This window comes from Labeo rohita, chromosome 8 (assembly GCF_022985175.1).
Source record: "Labeo rohita strain BAU-BD-2019 chromosome 8, IGBB_LRoh.1.0, whole genome shotgun sequence".
In the NCBI taxonomy this organism is placed as follows: Eukaryota; Metazoa; Chordata; class Actinopteri; order Cypriniformes; family Cyprinidae; genus Labeo; species Labeo rohita.
This window is the reverse complement of record NC_066876.1, coordinates 1001809-1020489: the sequence shown is the minus strand read 5'-3', so window position 1 is coordinate 1020489 and position 18681 is coordinate 1001809. Positions and strand designations below refer to the sequence as shown.

The 18681-nt window shown below is 40.0% G+C and overlaps 1 protein-coding gene across 1 annotated transcript in view; it reads right to left on the bottom strand.

Annotated features, from left to right (window-relative positions):
- The window catches only part of cacna2d3a (calcium channel, voltage-dependent, alpha 2/delta subunit 3a), a 170475-nt gene that overhangs the window by 30180 nt on the left and 121614 nt on the right, over positions 1-18681 (bottom strand). Inside the window, 10 exon segments of the mRNA XM_051117795.1 lie at positions 64-141; positions 4915-5036; positions 7500-7595; positions 7828-7844; positions 7847-7923; positions 8217-8311; positions 8419-8464; positions 9597-9664; positions 15015-15076; positions 15173-15244. Of these exon segments, the coding sequence (XP_050973752.1) occupies positions 64-141; positions 4915-5036; positions 7500-7595; positions 7828-7844; positions 7847-7923; positions 8217-8311; positions 8419-8464; positions 9597-9664; positions 15015-15076; positions 15173-15244 (733 nt within the window).

Sequence of the window (18681 nt, the reverse complement as noted above, 5' to 3'; positions counted from 1 at the left end):
ACCACAAGATTCTGTAAAATAAGAAGGTGATATTCATGTACGGTTAGAAGGCAAGTGTGGTACCTGCAGCGATGGGCGACTCTCTCTCATCCAACAAATGAATGGCGCTACTGGCCAAAACCACACTCTTATTCTCAGAGCCTGAAACAGAGATACAGTTCATTTAAAACAAATAGCATAGAGGAGACCAGGCCAACACTTTCTATTTTAATGTGCAGCTGTGTGTTTTTTGTGCTCTACTAATCTTAAGCGCTGACTTAATTTTCCAACATTTTAACAATATCCACATCAACCAACAACTGTTAAATATTATTGCAGTAATATCTGTAAGTCTATATTATGTAACATAATTGTTGAAATCGTTCTGTCCTTATCTGGAACACTAATGGATTCTGTCTGTCATTTTGACAGGTAACAAATTATATGTCCCTGCTTTAGAAGCATTCAAGAAATACTGCAGATTAGAAGTGAAAAAGGCTAGAAAATAAGGTTTTAAAGCACCCATGTGAAAACATCATGCAGTGCATTCCAGTGAATTTGTCATACTTCTTCCACAAGAGTGCAGTATTTGTTGTCTTTTCCACAGAAACAGAGAGAAACAATAAGAAAATGAAAATGGGGAGAAAAAGAACACACCAAACTGAAAAGTGAGTTTGTACTAGATTTTTTGTCTGACAGAAAATTTAGAGTTTATTCAGTCAAATGGGCAGGACTGTTTGCAACATCTTTAATTGAATTGATCTTGTTCAGTCTTTTTGAGTGGAATTTCTTCAAATTGGCAATGTCACCCATAATTTAAAAGCCAGTGGACTCGTTGGGGAGAAGTTGGATACAGTTGCTGTTTAATTTGAATAAACTGCAGAACTACTACTGTAAAAAATGCTGTAAAACTAGTAACTGGCATCCATGAATATTCTGTAAATACTGCATTTTTAGTGTTCAGTCAAGACGAATGTTAAATAATCCTTTATTTCTTCCTAACGAATCAGTCTCAAAGAATGCAATCTCACACATCATTACTTTACTAACTATGCAGCGCAGCATTCTTGGTTTGAGGTGGAGAAGATGGAGGTCTATCTGAAAAGATCAGTCCATGCAATAATATGTGTTTCAGAGAGCAAAATAAAATATGTGATGGAGCTATTTAGGCTAGTTATGTGGTAGGCAAGTTAATCAAGTCTACACAGGAGTAAACTATCATTCTGAAAGACAGCATGTTGCAAGTATCACTTAAAATCAAAAATCACTACGATTTAGTCCAACTACAAATGCTGCAATAAATCTCTGGGCCCTCTTAGGGTATCCACTTCCACCCTCAAAACATACATAGTCTATTGCTACATGCACCATGACAAACAACGGTAGGACTATAACAGTAAATGCATATATTTAAAAATGTATAATTAGAAAAACACTTGTAGCACATTTGTTTTAACAGGCCCTCAATGGAGACCTGACTACTGTCCCCAAGTATATCTAGATATAGAACCCTGACCTAGAGCATGACACTTGTTGTCAATGTTCATTGTGGGCTCCAGTGTAAGTCTGCATGCTTAAAGTCTAGTGTAATGGAAACCTTCACTGTGACATACTGAGAACAGCTCCAACCATCCCCTGCTGATGCTAATAAACACCTGTAGAGTATTCACCATGTTTAGTCGACTGTGAATTAGTGTTTTTATGCAGTAATAATTATTTTCTGTCTTTGAACACTGCCTTCTCTCATTTGTCTTGCCTCTTATAAATGATTCACATTAATCCTGCAACCTCTCTGTCTGTTTTTGTTTTTGTTCTGGATTAAATCTTCTTTACACTTGGATCTGAACTACACTGTATAAAAAATAAATAAATAAATAAAAAAAAACCACACAATTTGTTGAGCCAACTTCAAATAATTTGTTACCCAGCTACCTTTACCTTTATTTCCAAATGACTTTAAGTTGACTCAACTAATTGTTTTTTCCCCTTCGGGAACTCAAGCTGCGTTGAAACGCTAGGGGAACGCCCTCAGTGTGACCACGCTCTGAAACACGTGTGTAATCAGTCCAATGTAGCAACGAGATATCACGGGCAAGGTGACGTGGAGACCAGGAAGCATAAAAGCATGTGCGGTGAGTAAGCCGGTAGCTTCTGTCCTTTCAACAAGTGCTCTGTGTGTGTGTTCGTGTCACTCTGTTTTTTTTGTGCTAGTTTCCACAGCTTTTATTTGAGAGTGTCACTATGTCCACAACCATTCATAATGTTCCCTTTTAATTCTAAGGAATTAAATTTATTTACTGTGCTCTCTTGGTTCGGAAGCACGCTTGCATTTTCTTCCCCCATTTGAGAGCATGGTGCTACACCTCTCTTCCTCCGAGGAGGTTGATGTGTGGGCACACTGACATAGGCTGCTGGGCAGGAGTAGCCTCTGTAGAGTGGCCATTTACTGCACTCTCACCCCGTACTTTCAATAAGTGTGTGGATGCTGCTCTGGCTCAGCTGTGACTTCAGGGCATCTGCATACTGAACAATATTGACTTTTTGTTGATATTAGCTCATTCTCAGCAGCTACTGGCTCGGCATCAAGATGTCGTCCTCGCCCATATGAAAGAACTGGGGTTGCGACTAAACGCTGGGAAAAGTGTGCCTTTTCCATTACAGATAACCACTTATCTGGGCGTGGTATACCTTTTGGCCTGCTGTACATGAGACCCCTGCAGTGGTGACTCAGAACCAAGGGGTTTTTCCCCCACTTTGCATGATCAAGGTCACGCGGCGCTGCCTACATGCCTTAGACATGTGGAGAAAGCCTTGCTTACAATCTCAGGGCCCGGTGTTGGGGACTCGTTGTTGTCACTTAATGCTAACGGCAGATGCCACTCTTACCGGTTGGTGAGTGGTCGTAAGTGGCCTTAGTAGACCGTCTGGCAGCATCTGCCGAACGCATCTCAATGGGTCCTGTACACTGTAGAGAGGGCTACAGAATCCAGTTTGGTTCTTGTGCCGCCTCCACCCATGGGTTTTCCCACACTGGTGGGCCCCGAGCAGGTTCTGGTTATGGAACAAGAAGTACACCTTCTTGAGGAAGGAGCCACTGAGGTGGTCCAGGTTCTACAGCCGGTACTTCACTGCACTGTTCCAAAGAAAGATGGGGAGAGGTTGCGTTCTAGATCTGCGTCAGCTGAACCGTGCTGTCATGTGCCTCAGGTTCAGTATGCTGCGTCGTGTCTCAGATCTGTACTGAGGACTGGTCTGTTACGACAGATCTGAGGGATGCATACCTCCACATTTCCATCCTTCTTCAACACAGAGGTTCACTTTGGGGGCGAAGCGTACCAGTATCAGGTTCTTCCGTCCAGCCTTGCACTCTCACCCCACACTTTCACCAAGTGTGTGGATGCTGCTCTGGCTCCTCTGAGATTTCATGGCTTATCTGGCTGTGGTGTGGGACTCAACCATGATGCAAGCACGTCTGTCTCCTGCTCGGATCGAGTCGATCCTCACCTCAGTCAAGAGAGTCAAAATAGGCCAGTCACTCACTGTCAAACAGTTCCAGAAACTGTTGGGTCTGATGGCAGCTGTGCCCAACGTAATACCTTTTGGCCTACTGTACATGAGACCCCTGCAGTGGTGGCTCAGGACCAAAGGGTTCTCCTCGAGGGAGATGTGGAAGCTGTGGATGTGGCCCCTGAGGGGGCATAACTCATAGCCTCCAGTCTCTTAATTGAGGTCGTTTAGACCATCCTCCAATCCAGAGCTCCCTCAACAAGGAAACTCTACACCTGGAAGTAGAGATTCTTCACTTCCTGGTGTGGCAACTGCCAGCTCGACCCAGTTCACTGCCCAGTTAGTACAGTGCTGGAGTTCCTGCAGGCCCCGTTCGCCGCAGGGTTGACCCACTCCACCTTGAAGGTGTACGTGGCGGCCATAGCTGCCTTTCACTCCCCTCTTGGTGGTCAATCAGTGGGAAATGACCCCCTGGTTACATGTTTCCTTTGAGGTGCGCTGGGGCCTCTGGCCGGGTGTAGCTTTTGCAATGTGGTGATTGGGGTCCTCTGACCCCGCCCCCCCCCTCTCTGTTTGGGGGTCAAGGCTCACTTCACCTGGAATATGGCGGCCTCCAAGGCCTTCTCGTGGCAGCCTCCAAGGCCTATGCCACTCACTTTCGTGAGGTTCTACAGCCTCGACATTCATGCCACTCCTGGCTCCTCTATTCTCTTGCCCTAGCTGTGCACAGTGATACACACTAGGCAGGGATTTTGAAAGTCTGGCAGCATGGGCATCTCATTCTCCTAGCGTTTCGGCATGGTTCGAGTTCCCGAAGGGGGGAATGTCCCAGGTTACGTACGTAACCATGGTCCCCCAAGGGAACGAGATGCTGCATCTCATTGCTATACTTCCGCCATCCCTGCTACGCTTGCTTCTCTAACACAAGCTACCGGCTTACACACAGCACACGGAATTTATGCTTCCTGGTCTCCACGTCACCCCACCCATGATGTCCCGTTGTCCCGTTGCTCCATTGGACTGAGCATTTTGACGCAGCGTCTCGTTCCCTTGGGGAACCATGGTTACATACGTAACCTGGGATGTTTCTACTGTCATTAAAGTAGATGCTTTTAGCTCATCATTCCAAAAGAAAACTACTGGAGAACAGAAGGGGAAACAACTACACAGCAGCAATGGGTACAAAATGAGAGTGAGTGAATGACAGTTTTCATTTTTGGTGGAACTATTCCTTTAACATTAATGTCTTCCTTCAACATTAATGTCTATTCATTGTGTCATGACTTGTGATTGTTTGATTGTCACAGCAGGTTCACATAGTGTGTAGACAAAGAAATGACTCAACACATTGTGCCTGGTTCGATCATGGTGTAATGCATGAATGGATTACTGCTGTAATAAAACTGGCTGTTTTGTGTTTATAATCACCTGTGCCGAAAGGAAGAGAGTAGATAAAGGTGCCAGGCACCTGTTCAGCAGCCCGCTTGTACCACAGAGGAAAATGATCAGCACTGAACACCACCTCCTTATCTTCTCCTGTCAGGAAGTCTCTTACAACACACACCACACACAATGCTCATTATTACAGGCTGCTAGAAAACAAATAATAAACTAATAATATTTGACATGCTAGAAGATCAGGCTATGTTTATTTTTGGATAACATTTATTGTAGTGTTCTGGTGACACAAATTACTTGAAACAGCAGTTTGTTTTGTAGCCAGTGTTGGGGAAGCTATTATGGCACATAGTCTAGCTACAATACTACTATGGTTAATAAAAAAAGTTCACAGACAAGCTACTATTTAAAGAAGTTGTTCCCTTTTCAGTCAGTCATATCAATGCTTTATTAGTTGCTGACACTATGAGAACTCAAGTGCGACACACTGAAGCCTGTATAACAAAACCAATTCACCCTCATCATCAGAAAAACTTCAGTCCATTTTGGACTTTAGGGCCTTGGATAGGACACTGAGGAAGTCTCCACATGATGACTCTGATCAATAATGGCTCATTTCCACTTTCACCAGGTGTATAAATGCTGTCCTAGCTCAGCTGAGGCTGAGCAGTGTTTAAATTCTGAACTAACTAGATGATTAATTCATTTGTTTTTCAATTAAGCTGGTGTGTAAGCACAGAGATGGGCCTGTTCTGCATTTGGACTACCAGGCATTTCAGAATTCTAAGGAACGAAACTGAACTAACCATGAGTGCATGCATGACAGCACTGTAGCTCTTCCATTGTAAATGTTTCAGCAGATGTTGTGCTTGATGGACATTATGGCACATCACCCTTTCAAGGCTGTTGTGCATTAGGCCCCTCCAATACTGGGTGAACTTCAGAGTTCCTCATTACATGTGGCAAAGCAGTTTTTCATGTTTTCTGGTGATGTGCCACTGTATCGCCAAGCTAGCCATTTCATTCTACCTGGAGGGAGTAGTGTTAGATTGGTGGTCAGGTGCAAGGCTGTCACAATAGATGCATCAGGCTGGGGAGCCTTGTAGAACAGTTGTCCAGCATTTGGCACCTGGAGCCAGTTGCACCAGCTGGATGTACACCTAGCTGTAAGGCTGGACTTAAAATCCACTTTAAGTCCTGCAAAAAATCCCACTAGGTGTAGTGTTATGTTTGAGATTAAATCTTATGCCTTGTCAAAGATAGATGTAAAGTGAAAAGTCATGATTTGTCTGGACTTGATTAGTTTTTGGGATTCATGTCTGTAAATGAATTATTACTGCAGATGTGAAGATTAAAGGTTTATGGTCTTTTCAGGCAGGATATATGTAGACGATATATATCATCCTGATTGGTGTAGGCTACCACACTGCTGATACAGGTAACACACAATATATTTCTGACCTAACACAAAATATATTTCTGCTGGAATGTGCAGAAATGCTGTCATGAACGTGCATATGACAGTTAGCGAAAGCTAGAGATTACAGTTTATAAAGTTTTAAATATGGATGTTTTTCTTTTAAATATGGATATTTTCCCAGAGCTGTGTGGTGTAGGCTACTTTTTATGATGGATGGATGCACCCACCATAGCAGTAGCACCAGCTACTGACTTCAAATTTTCAACACTCATTCACTGCCTTTATAAAGCCATTATCATTTTTAATATAACTCAGATCAGTCTGACAGAAGAAAGTTATATACACCTAGGATGGCCCGTTAATTAGATCCACACTGTCCTACTGGATCCCAGCCCTTGAACAGGAGCCTAGTTCAGTGCCACATAAATTGCCTTGAGCTGTTTGGGGTTCTTTTGGCTCTCAGAGCTTTTTCAGATGTGAGCAGCCAGTGGGGAGTTAACACTACAAGAACCCTCCTTAGTACTTGTAATTACCCTGAAGGCTAAAATCACACTGTTTTATGTGTTGGTCGTGGCACAGTGTGGTGGGCATACAGTTCCCTTAGCTAATGACAGCATTAAAGTAAGTGAATGTAAAGGGATTAAACTTTCAACATTAACATAACCTTGTTTCCCTGATGGGGCAGAAGAAGGAGAAGAAGAGTCTGGTGACACTCAAATATGGAGTGGATTGTCAGTCAACATCTGCACTGAAATGTTGTACGGTTTTAGAGACCACTCAAGGGTGGAGATCCCATAGTGTCAACTACAAATTTTACCCTTCTTTCAGGGAAGAACTACCAGTTACTAAGAAAAATGAGCTAACTACACTCAAAGGAGTAACATCTTAAATATATAAATAGCAGAAGATATAATTTACAATATAGAGGATAATATAATTTTATATAGCTGTAGTTGTCTGGGACAAAAACAATGATGGTTTGTGAATAAGTTTCATTCTCAAGGAAACAGCTTTAAATTCGACTGATTAATTTATACTAAATACAACTAAACTTTGTATCATAAGTTACTCCACCAACACTGGCATTTACAGTCTCTTGCCAAGCATTTATTACACATCAGTTACTGTTGTACTACTGCTCTACTGCATTTAGACTGTAATATGAACTCCGTCATAGGAGGTAAAAATTGCTAACTGATTGGTCAGTTGGTCTGGCATCACAAAAAGGTTGAGGCGTGTTAGTCCAGTTCGAGTGCCGAGGTAAGCTATCTCCACCCCTTTATCAGAATTTCTACCAGAACAAAGAGAACCACAGAAAACACATAATGAATGATAAAGTGCATAACAAAAAATTCTGGAATTCTGGGGAGAAAAAAAAAAAAAAAGCCTTTTGGTTAATATTTATTTGAACTTTCAGAAGCCAGGCAATATATTACATTGTGATGAAATATTATAAAGATATTTTTGGAATAACATGCAGAGTATGTCTTGAAATTTATTTTAAAAGTATGTACTGTTCTTACTCTGATTTATTGAGAGCGCGAGGCTGGTCCAGTACGCTTCCAGTGGTGCTGTGACCACAGCATCAAACAGAACCTCCTGGATCAGATTCTTATCACCTACCAAAATTAAGATACTAACCAAATAATACATCATACGCACATACAAATTATGCTCTAATATCTTCCATGTTTTATTATAATATACTATATAATATAACTTTTAAAGAGTTGCTGCCCCACATGAAACTTCATCCAAATGTGTTGCTGTTGTGTTTAGAAAAATAAATGATTATTATTTCATTTATTTATCTTGTTTTTGTTTTGTTTATTTGTTTGTTTGTTGGTTGGTTGTTGGACAACAAATCAGAGTCATCAAAACAAATGCTAGTGTGTATGTGTATTCAACTTACACTTCAGATGTGGTTCTCCATTAAAATGGAGCTTGATGGCATCAATCTGAGTTAGAAAATTGTGTTCTGGATGTTCCTCTGTGTTACAGTATGTCCTGAAAAGTCAAACCAATCGGTCACACACATGCAAACATCATTCTGCAGACTCCTCAAAAAGGTACTTTAAAGTCACTGAATAAAACATCTTAAGATACTACTGTACCATTCATTCGCTAATACAACATCCGGGTGCTCCAAATCATGTAGTCCTGAAACAGAAGAAACACCCATCATGCTGTTGCTTAATGCTGCTTCAGATTATATGACATGATTTAGCCAAGCAGAACATGGACCTTGATTAGCAATATCTGTTGATGAGGAACATCAATACTAATTCCTAACAAAGAATCAGATCTGCACACCTAACCTAGGCTTAAAATCAGTAAGAAATGTTTGGTGGATAAGAATGTTTAAACCTTCAACCGCAGCCTAAGCCTGGTCTTCTGAAATGAGAGGTTTCTCTGTATTTATCATGTTTAATTAATGATAATAAACATAGGTGCCAGCAGCGATTATCGGGGTTCAAGCATTTTAGGGCATTTAAGCACATCAGGAAAAAGACACTGTGTATTCTTCAACATGGCTGTAACCAGCTAAATCAATTGCAGGTAATTTACCACAGAAATATAATGTTTATTAACATTTATTGCTGTTATAGCACCACCTATGGTCCGATCTCCATAAATCTTTGCATGCTTGCATAGAATCATCTGTCACATATGCTTACCTAGATTAGTGATGTTTTGAGCTTTCATTCAGGATTTATTGGCTTTTGGGTATATTTGGCCATGCCCATTTAGTAAATAACCCTGTTTATAGCTAACCAAAGTGTAAAGTTCAACTTTTACTTATTTATTTACCTTCTTTTTTTTTTTTTTTTTGGAGAATTATTGACCTAGACAGTCCAGAGAATTGTATTGCAGTGGTTTTGTTATGACTGGGTGAAAAATCTAGGAATAGTTTGCAAAATATTTATATTTTTTAAATACTCTTGAATAATTTTTGTACGATTTGATTGACGGCAGTGGCTCTTAAGGCATAGTCGTTCAGAATGAGGGGATCTAACACATGATATTTGTATAAGAGAAACGCCACATGATTACAGAGGTGTTTAGCGCCCCTTAGTGGCTGATATCTTTCAAATTTCTCACAGACCTTTAGGGCCATGAGTCAAATAGGCCCACTGAGTTTTGTTCCGATCGACCTCCGTTAACCTTGTCTAATAGATGCTCAAACTTCATTGGCCAATGGCGAACATGTTTTTAACGCATGTAGGCACACATTTATTATAATCTATTAAGTAAATCATAGTGAACAGAGTCTCTTTAAATCTACAATTACCTTCTTCAGCAGAGATATTTCCTCTGAAGAAATATTTGCCATGACCTCTGGACAGGGCCACTCCTAAGCTGAAAACAAGAGAAATAAATAACAGACATTTGCTTCAATACAGATATTTACATTACCAATCTATTCTTTATTCTGTTTGTTATATAGTATATATTCATCCATTCTGGCTTCTGTGGTTCTGTTTATTTCTTGCACTATCACACATACCATAGATTTTGTAAATAATCAAGCTCTGTTTTGGCTTTTTTTCCCCCCACATCAAACAAAGTTGGGGCGAATTTACCACATTATCAGCCATAAATGCTAGAGGCATAAATACCAGCCTAAATCCCTAAATGACATCTTTTTTTGTTTTGTTTTGTTTTGTTTTTTGGAGGGTTGGAATGTATCTGCAAATTAAATGTGTTGCCAAAGTGGAACACGTTGGGGAATAGTAATGATTCTACTCAGTTAAAGCAAGTAATTGTGTAATGACGATGCAACACCACTTAAACAACACTATGCTTGTTTAGAATAAGATCCAGCAATAACTGACTGGCAAATGGTTCACTTGAGTCGGTTCTTTTCAAGGAATGCACCAAATGGGAAGCAAATCTTTCTAAACTGATTTAAGAATCAGTCAAAATTCAACCTGTTTATTTAGACACTAAATCATTTAAAGGTCTAAAAGAATACTTATGCCAAAAATAACTCTGGAAGAGGTCAAATTATTACCTACAATTCTAAACAGTCCTCGAAAACATGATCTTTCAGTTAAATGGATGCATGTGCAACCTGTGAACAACTCCTTACTGCTGCTTAAGATGTAACAAACAAATATGATAAAATAGCATGGCAAATTCTTGGATGTTACCACTTTTTTAAACATACCTTGGGCAACATGACTTTTTTCCCCAGTATGTATTATATGCATCATATAATATTTAATCACCTCAGAGTATCATGCAAATACTATTAACATGAATATAGATATCACAGTTCATGGTTTGAAAAATGAAACATTTGGTATGGGGAGACATGCTATTCTAGAAATAACTAAATGGCCAATAGTTCTCTACACCTACCTCTCCTACCTCTTTAATGCATCGTAAAATAATACACACCACCTGGGACCAGTTAGATGCATTGTACTTGCTACATCGTAAGAAAAATGGCATCTACGCTAATATTAGTCTGTTTCATTCTTATTCCGAGGTCACCCAGATCCAGCCTGTATCCAGATCAGATGGTCACTGAAGTCACCCGGATCCAAACTGCATCCAGTCCAGATGGTGGATCAGCACCTAGAGCATGCCAGCTAGATGAGCTCTAGAGACAGATCCGCAGCGAAAACCTCATCACCTCGACAGCCATCAGCACAAGACCACAGGAAGCAGATGAGTTTTGCATCCTGGAAATTAAACCACGCCATGCTGGTTACGTTTGACCAGAGGAGAACTGGACTGAACCTGGTTTCTCCCAAGTTTTTTTTCTCCATTCTGTCACTGACACAGTTTTTGTTCCTTGCCACTGTCACCTTTGGCTTGCTCAGATGGGGACACTTAATATCTGGCAAAATTGTCGATGTCATTGCACAAATACTATTTGAACTGAACTGAGCTGGATGATGACAACACCGAATCAATGATGAACTGGTTTTAACTAGAAAAGTGTTTACTATCGTCTTTTGGCATTATTGACACACTATTTTCCTGTTTAATACTGTAAAGCTGCTCTGACGCAATCTGTATTGCATAAAGTGCTATATAAAGGTGACTGGACTTCACCTGACATTATTCCCAACACTTCCCACTCAACAGGTAGGCCTAAACTATGAGTTACAGTCCTATGGAACCCTCCTATGAACTGCAGCTAAGCCCAGATGTAGCACCTGGCATTTGGTTACCACAGCAGCAAATGGACACCAGCAAGACAGCTTTTACAACCAATAGAAATTTGAGAGTTTTGACACACTTAGTTTAAGTATTTTATTGGTAACTTGTAATGTAAGTTGAAATGTAACTACTTTTTCAGAAGGCTGACTTGTCAGTAGTTGAACTACTTTGGCCACGTACACACTGCAAGTTTCAGGAGTGACATCCGTATTTAAATGGGGGAGTGAATCCCATATATTATCATTCCACGTGTGTATGGAACAGCAGTCACTCCCGCATTTGTAATCATAACAACATGTTGGCGTCCTGCGTGAGTGAATAAGAATTTAGCCGTTTGATATCTGCCATTGTTTGACTAAAGACTCTTTTTTTCCATTGATTTTTAGCTAAAATACTGCTGTTTTTTTGTGCTTGTCCTTGTATATTGTTTATTATATACAGTCAAGGCCAAAAATATTGGCACCATTACAATTCTGTCAGAAAATGTAACCCTTCTCTCAGAAAATGTTTGCAGTTGCAAATGTTTTGGTATTCATGTGTGTTTTTTTGTTTGCATTGGAACAACACAGAGCAAAAAAACAGAGAAGAAAAGTCAAATCTGATACAGTTCCACACAGAACCCAAAAAATGCACTGGACAAAATTATTGGCACCCTTAACTTAATATTTGGTAGCACCCCCTTTAGAAAAAAATAACTGAAATCAGTCGCTTCCTGTAACCATGAATGAGTTTCTTACACCTCTCTACTGGAATTTTGGACCACTCTTCTTTTGCAAACTGCTCCAGGTCATTCAGATTTGAAGGATGCCTTCTCCCAACTGCTGTTTTGAGATCTCTCCACAGGCGCTCTATGGGATTCAGATCTGGACTCATTTCTGGCCATTTCAGATCTCTCCAGCGCTTTGTTTGTAAACATTTCTGAGTGCTTTTTGAAGTGGGTTTCGGGTCATTACCCATGACCTCTGGTGGAGACGCAGCTTTCTGACACTGGCCATTACGTTGCGCCCAAAAATTCTTTGGTAATCATCAGATTTCATGATACCGTTCACACAGTCAAGGCATCCAGTGCCAGAAGCAGCAAAGCAACCCCAAAACATCTTTGAACCTCCACCATGTTTGACTGTAGGGACTGTGTTTTTTTATTTGAAGGCCTTATTTCTTTTTCTATAAACAGTGCCATGATGTCCTTAACCAAAAAGCTCTACTTTTGTCTCATCTGTCCACAGTATGTTCTCCCAGAAGGATTGTGGTTTTGTCACATACGTTTAGGCAAACTCCAGTCTTGCTTTTTTATGCCTTTATGTCAGCAGTGGTGTCCTCCTGCGTCCCCTAGCGACGGATGTTGTACCCTGTGTCTGCAGATCAGCTTGAATTTGTTTGTAAGTTAATCAGGGTTCTTTATCCACCATTCGAACAATCCTTCGTTGTAATTTTTCATTAATTTTGCTGTTCCGTCCACATCAAGGGAGGTTAGCTACAGTGCCATGGGCTGTAAACCTCTTGATATTGCACACAGTGGACACAGGATCATTAAGATCTCTGGAGATGGACTTGTAGCCTTAAAATTGTCCATGTTTTTCGACAATTTTTTCTCTCAAACCCACAGACAACTCTTTACACTTCTTTCTTTCCTCTATGCTCAGTGTGACACACAACACAAAGGTTGAGTCAACTTTTCTCCATTTTAACTGGCTGCATGTGTGATTACTATTTTGCCCACATCTGTTACTTACCACAGGTATGTCTAAATACAAATTACTGGAGCATCATATTCTTGAAAAGCAATTATTTCTTACAATTTTGACAAGGTGCCAATAATTTTGTCCAGTCTATTTTTGAGTTCTGTGTGATATTTGTCCAAGTTTGACTTGTGTGTGTGTGTGTGTGTGTTGTAGCAATGCAAACAAAAACAATAGGCATGTGAATACCAAAACATTTGCAATTGGAACAATTTACTGAGACAAGTTTGCAAGGGTGCCGATATTTTTGGCCATGACTGTATATACATATATACAGTGCACCACAGGTCTTGTGAGTGCAACTAGCCCCGTGTCAAAATGTGCAAAGATTAAGACTTCTTTCACTGTTATTTTCTTGCATCTCACATACAGCAAAGACACATTTCTGATGTGCATTTAGGTGGTTAATTTCCGTACACACTGTGTAGAATTTCTGTAAATGCTAAATGCAGTTGTCACTACCTGTGTTTTTCTGGAGTTAACGTGGTTGTCTCACTTAGTGAATTATTTGTGTACAGAATCCGATTAAGGTGTTAGCTGCAGTGTTAGCTGCAGTGTATTACATAGCCTTTAAGTTATGAACAGCCTGTAGCTTGGAGAAATCCAGCATCACTGGCTGCATTATAAGGAGCAGCTGAAAACAAATTTACCCTCAGAGGGGAAGGTATTAGTAAGGGCGTAGTTTGGGTTTGAACATTGGGGGGGTTACATTGTTAGTGCTAGTTCAAGACTGTTTTCTCCTCTTTTCATCAGTCTTTTAGTTTATTTGCTTTTAGATATTGTTCAACTTTCTCCAAAGCATTTTAAAGCGTCTGTTTCTCTAAATAATTCAAATAATTCACATAGGCTATTTGACCATCAGCTCCGTGATAGGAATGGCTTGTGCAAATCTCATCACACATGCACTGGTGAACGCGTACAGAGTATAAGGTGATTCACGCGACACTCAAGAACTGTGCTTCAGTCATACTGTGCTGATAAATGATAAATGGTATAAATGAATGAATGAATTTCAAATGAATGAATATAAATGAATATGAATTTTGTCATTTTTAAATACCTGCAAGTACAGGTAACAACCGAATACTGAAGTATTACCAGATTTTGGCATAATCTTAGTTGGCTGGGGGAGAAAACTGCATGGTGATCCTGCAACCTGAAACATCATGATGCTAACCTACTCACACCCTCAAAGCACAACCCAGAGCATCAACAACCACTTCCACGGTATTGGTGTGCAATGCTACATTTGTTAAAGCACCTCAGCACCAACTGCCCTGAACCCTGATCCTACAAAAGATGGTAGCTGAGAACAGGCATGATCGGAATATCATACTTCCATATAGGCTGGATTCTGCTGGATTCAACCCTTTCGAGCTGTTACACTGCCATTCTTGCCTGTGCCCCATTCTGATACCACTACACTACAAATATTATGCTACAAAAAAATACTCTATTTTTTATTCTATATACTTTATTCCACCTTTATTCTTTTTAACAGATGCTCTTATCAAAAGCAACTTATGCTTTTATCATGAATTTACTGGGTATTGAACACATGATCTTAACACTGATATGTCTTGCTGTAATGCAGAGATTAGAAACTTTTGTTAAAAACATCAAATTAAACCCACCTGCCTGTTCAAGCAAGAAGACTAAGGTCAAAAGCTAAAGGCTGCAGGACAGTGGTTTGTGCAGTTGGTAGTGCAATGGGAGTCCAGCCTTCTGTCTCAATCCCAGTTTTCTTGTTGTTCCACTTTTTTTATATAGAAATATTTAAAGAAAAAATATCTTACCTGAAGGGAGTTCCTTTAATGTCTGTGTAGTAGTAGTCATTGTGTAGAACAAGCACACGCTTCTGAGTCATAAACAAACACACAAACACTATAAGAGAATGATAAACCTACTGATAAATCTATTAGTCATGTTTGTCTGTGTGTGTAGAGTTTCTTGCCCCTTTATCCACAGTCTTCTTCACTTTCATAGAGAAGCTTCCCGTCTGCCTGTTCACCATGGCATTACGCAACTGGAGAAAAAGAAAAACTGACAATCAAATTGAGAAATCTACATTGAATTATTTTAATAATAAAATGTGAGTGAGGTTTGCCTCACAATGTTAGGGTGTTGCTAGCTGATTTATAGAGTTATTATTAGAATAACATAGTTATTAGATATTAGAACCCTTTATAAGTCTCTATGATATTCTGATCTCCATACAAAGTTCTTCACTTTTTCTAACTAACTTTTTCAGCTTTAAAAGAAAATGAATATCCAATAAAACAAGTAAAAGCCCACAAATACACTCAATACACTAGACTTTGTGGAATACTGTGAAATATGCATGACATCATTATGCAACTGGTGACACAGATCATGTAAAGAACACACACACTCGAAGTTCCATTAATTTGGGAGAAATTTTGAACTGAGTTTGCTTTCTTTTTTTTCCAACATGCAGTAAAAGGGTTATGTGATGTAGTGAGTGATTTATGTAGTCACAAAACAACTGGTCACTGAGTTCGCTCTTAGGTGTGGATCCCGGAGTTGCAGTAAATATGGCCTTATTCTCATTGTCATCCACTTCATCACCGAGGAGATTACTTTTTTGTCTTCTGCCTCAGAATCCTCCATCTCCTCACTCTCTGCCAAGGGTTACTGATTAAACTGAGGTGGTACTTCAGGGAATTACTCTTCCAAAATATACATAAACCCATGAAAGACTTTAGTGGCACCCTTTTTGGGCAAAACCATGGCACACAATTGCCTTGAATGCAGATCTGTGAGGAGGTCATGCTAGTCTTGAGAAGAGGGATTCAATATATAGCAATGTGTAGAACAAGGAAAGCCTCTAATGAACACACAAATATAGCTAACTTGTATAGATTTGTTAAATAGCACATGAATAATTTAGTAAGTTTGCTCTCTCATACTTAACTTATAATTATAAGTTTTAAAATTATATACCACTTTTCTTGAGCTTTATAAAATAAATAAATAAAAACACAACAAATACAATAAACACATCAATCCCTACAGACAATAGAGTCTGAGCCAAATATGTAGTCTGGAATAAAAAAAAGAAACATCTGTCCGACCAAACAGTCTAAACAGAATGAACAGAGCACGTCAAACGTCAAAAACCACAAAGTCCAAAGGACAGCAAACTCCAGAAACCCAAACAAAAAAATGGGAACACTTAACAACGTCAGCCATCACGCCTCCCATCAAAAACACAGCCACTCTGTCTGGAGCAAGCACGGTGGAAACACTGTCAGGTTGGCAAGCCAGTGGAATTAATGCAGCAGATATCCTGCCAGTGTCATAAACAAATGGGTCCCCCACACAAATGGGTCTACCTTGCCTTTTAAATGTGCATTTTGTTTAGTGCCTGATTAGAAAACCTTCAAATACAACTTATATATGTTTTAACTATGTAATTATGAACATACTGAACACTCGACACATCTGAATCACATTTACCCATATCAGCAATCTCATAAACAGACTCAGACTTCCTCACAACCGTTGCAAAATCTTGTTCCCCTATTGAGCAATTCTGAGCATTTCCATGTTCAATCTGTTTCCCCAACCTGTTTGATTCTGCCCTTGCTTATCTCAGCGTCTATCTTATCTCAGAAGATTTTCCCACAAGGTCCATCAGATTCTTTATTTCAAGTCACATAGGCTTCTCAATAGCCATTCTGGTCATGCACCACCATCAGCCGAATCATTTATCTGCCAACATGGACAAGGTTCTCAGCCACCTCTGCCAGCAGGCCTTCACATTAGTGATGCTATCTCCTGACAACACTGCACCTATTTCTGCCATAACAATGACGACCTGCCAACAGCACCCGTTGCTACTAACTCTTGCATCTCTCCCTGAAAAATCTGACAGCCACCGCGTCACTGCAGAGGATTTCTGCTACTTCATTCAACAGACCCAAAGTCTTCACAACCCAAAAATCCAAGGTAGAATTTGTTATCAATCTGCACTTATCTTGCAAACGGACCTGGCAGTCTTACTCAAGCATTTCATTCAGCTCCCCATTCGCATCGGCAACCTGATAGTCTAGTCTAGTCTAGTCCTTTGCATCTACTGTGGTGAGGCTAGCAATTTTCTTTCCACGTGACTGAGCCACCCTGGATCCTCAGTAGGTTCCTGTCTCACACTACCTTTGATTATCAATTGTAAGCAGGTAACTTTATTGATTCCCTTTTATTCCTCCTCTGTTACAATGCTAGATGGATGGCCACTGGGGGCTGGCTGAGTACAAAAGATGGACAAAGGCCATATCTGACATAGCAATTAGTGAGGTTCTGTCTTGGCACGACAGTTCCCCTGCTAAATGGTTTCCATGTACTTTCTTTTCTAGAACACTCTTGACTTCTGAAAAGAACCACAGTATGAGGAACTGTGGCCTGCTGGCCATGAAGGCATCTTTGAGAAGTGTCAATACTGGTTGGACGGAACTCAGCACCCATTCCTAGTAATAACAGACCACAAAAACCTGCAGCACATTCGGAGAGAAATTCAGACCCCAGACAGGCCAGATAAACTTGGCTCTGCTCACGGTTTAAATTTTCCCAGTATCTAGACTATTCCCCTGTCACACAGAAGGCTGGACGTACTTCTCTCCTGTCACTTACTGGGTCCACACATCGCTAAGCTCAGGACATACTGGGGAAAACCATACCATCTAGCTGAACTGCTCTATTTGTGCCCAGGTTAAATTCTTAGAAAAAAAAAATGCAGCAGGCCTCCTTTATCCACTACCCATACCTCACCATCCCTGGTCCCACCTGGGTGTTGATATAACAGACTTCCCTCCACACTGTAAAAAATAAAAAACACAATTTGTTGAGTCAGCTTAAAATAATTTGTTACTCTGCTGCCTTAAAATTTTAAGTTCAGTCAACTAAAATAAGTTTAGTCAACTAGAAATGTTAAGTTGTACTAAGTAACAACTTAGATATTTGTGTTTGCTAAACTTAACAGATGGGTAAGTAACCCAGCTGCCTTAAAATTTTAAGTTGATTCAAATCATATAATTTCACTTTTCAAGTTGAATAAACTTTTTTTGAGTTGACTGAACTTAAAATTTTAAGGCAGCCAGGTTACAAATTATTTTAAGTTGACTCAACAAATTGTTTTTTACAGTGCATTTCATGGTGGTGTAATCACTTGGAGAATGAGTATAATATGTTGTAATGATTTGCTGTTTCTCCAAAGCGTGTCACCTTTCTCCCCTCAGGAATCTCCGGCACCCCTACTCACCATATAAATAGACCTGGACTCCCTCACCCCCTTTGCAAAGTCTTGTTTCACTAGTTTTGAAGTGGTGGAATAATCCACCAATGCAGCTTATTAGTCAAGGCTCACTGTCAGTCTAAAGAAGACTGAAGTCATGCTATATGTGGTGAACTATTTAAATTCCAATCCACTGTTAATTTCCACAGGCG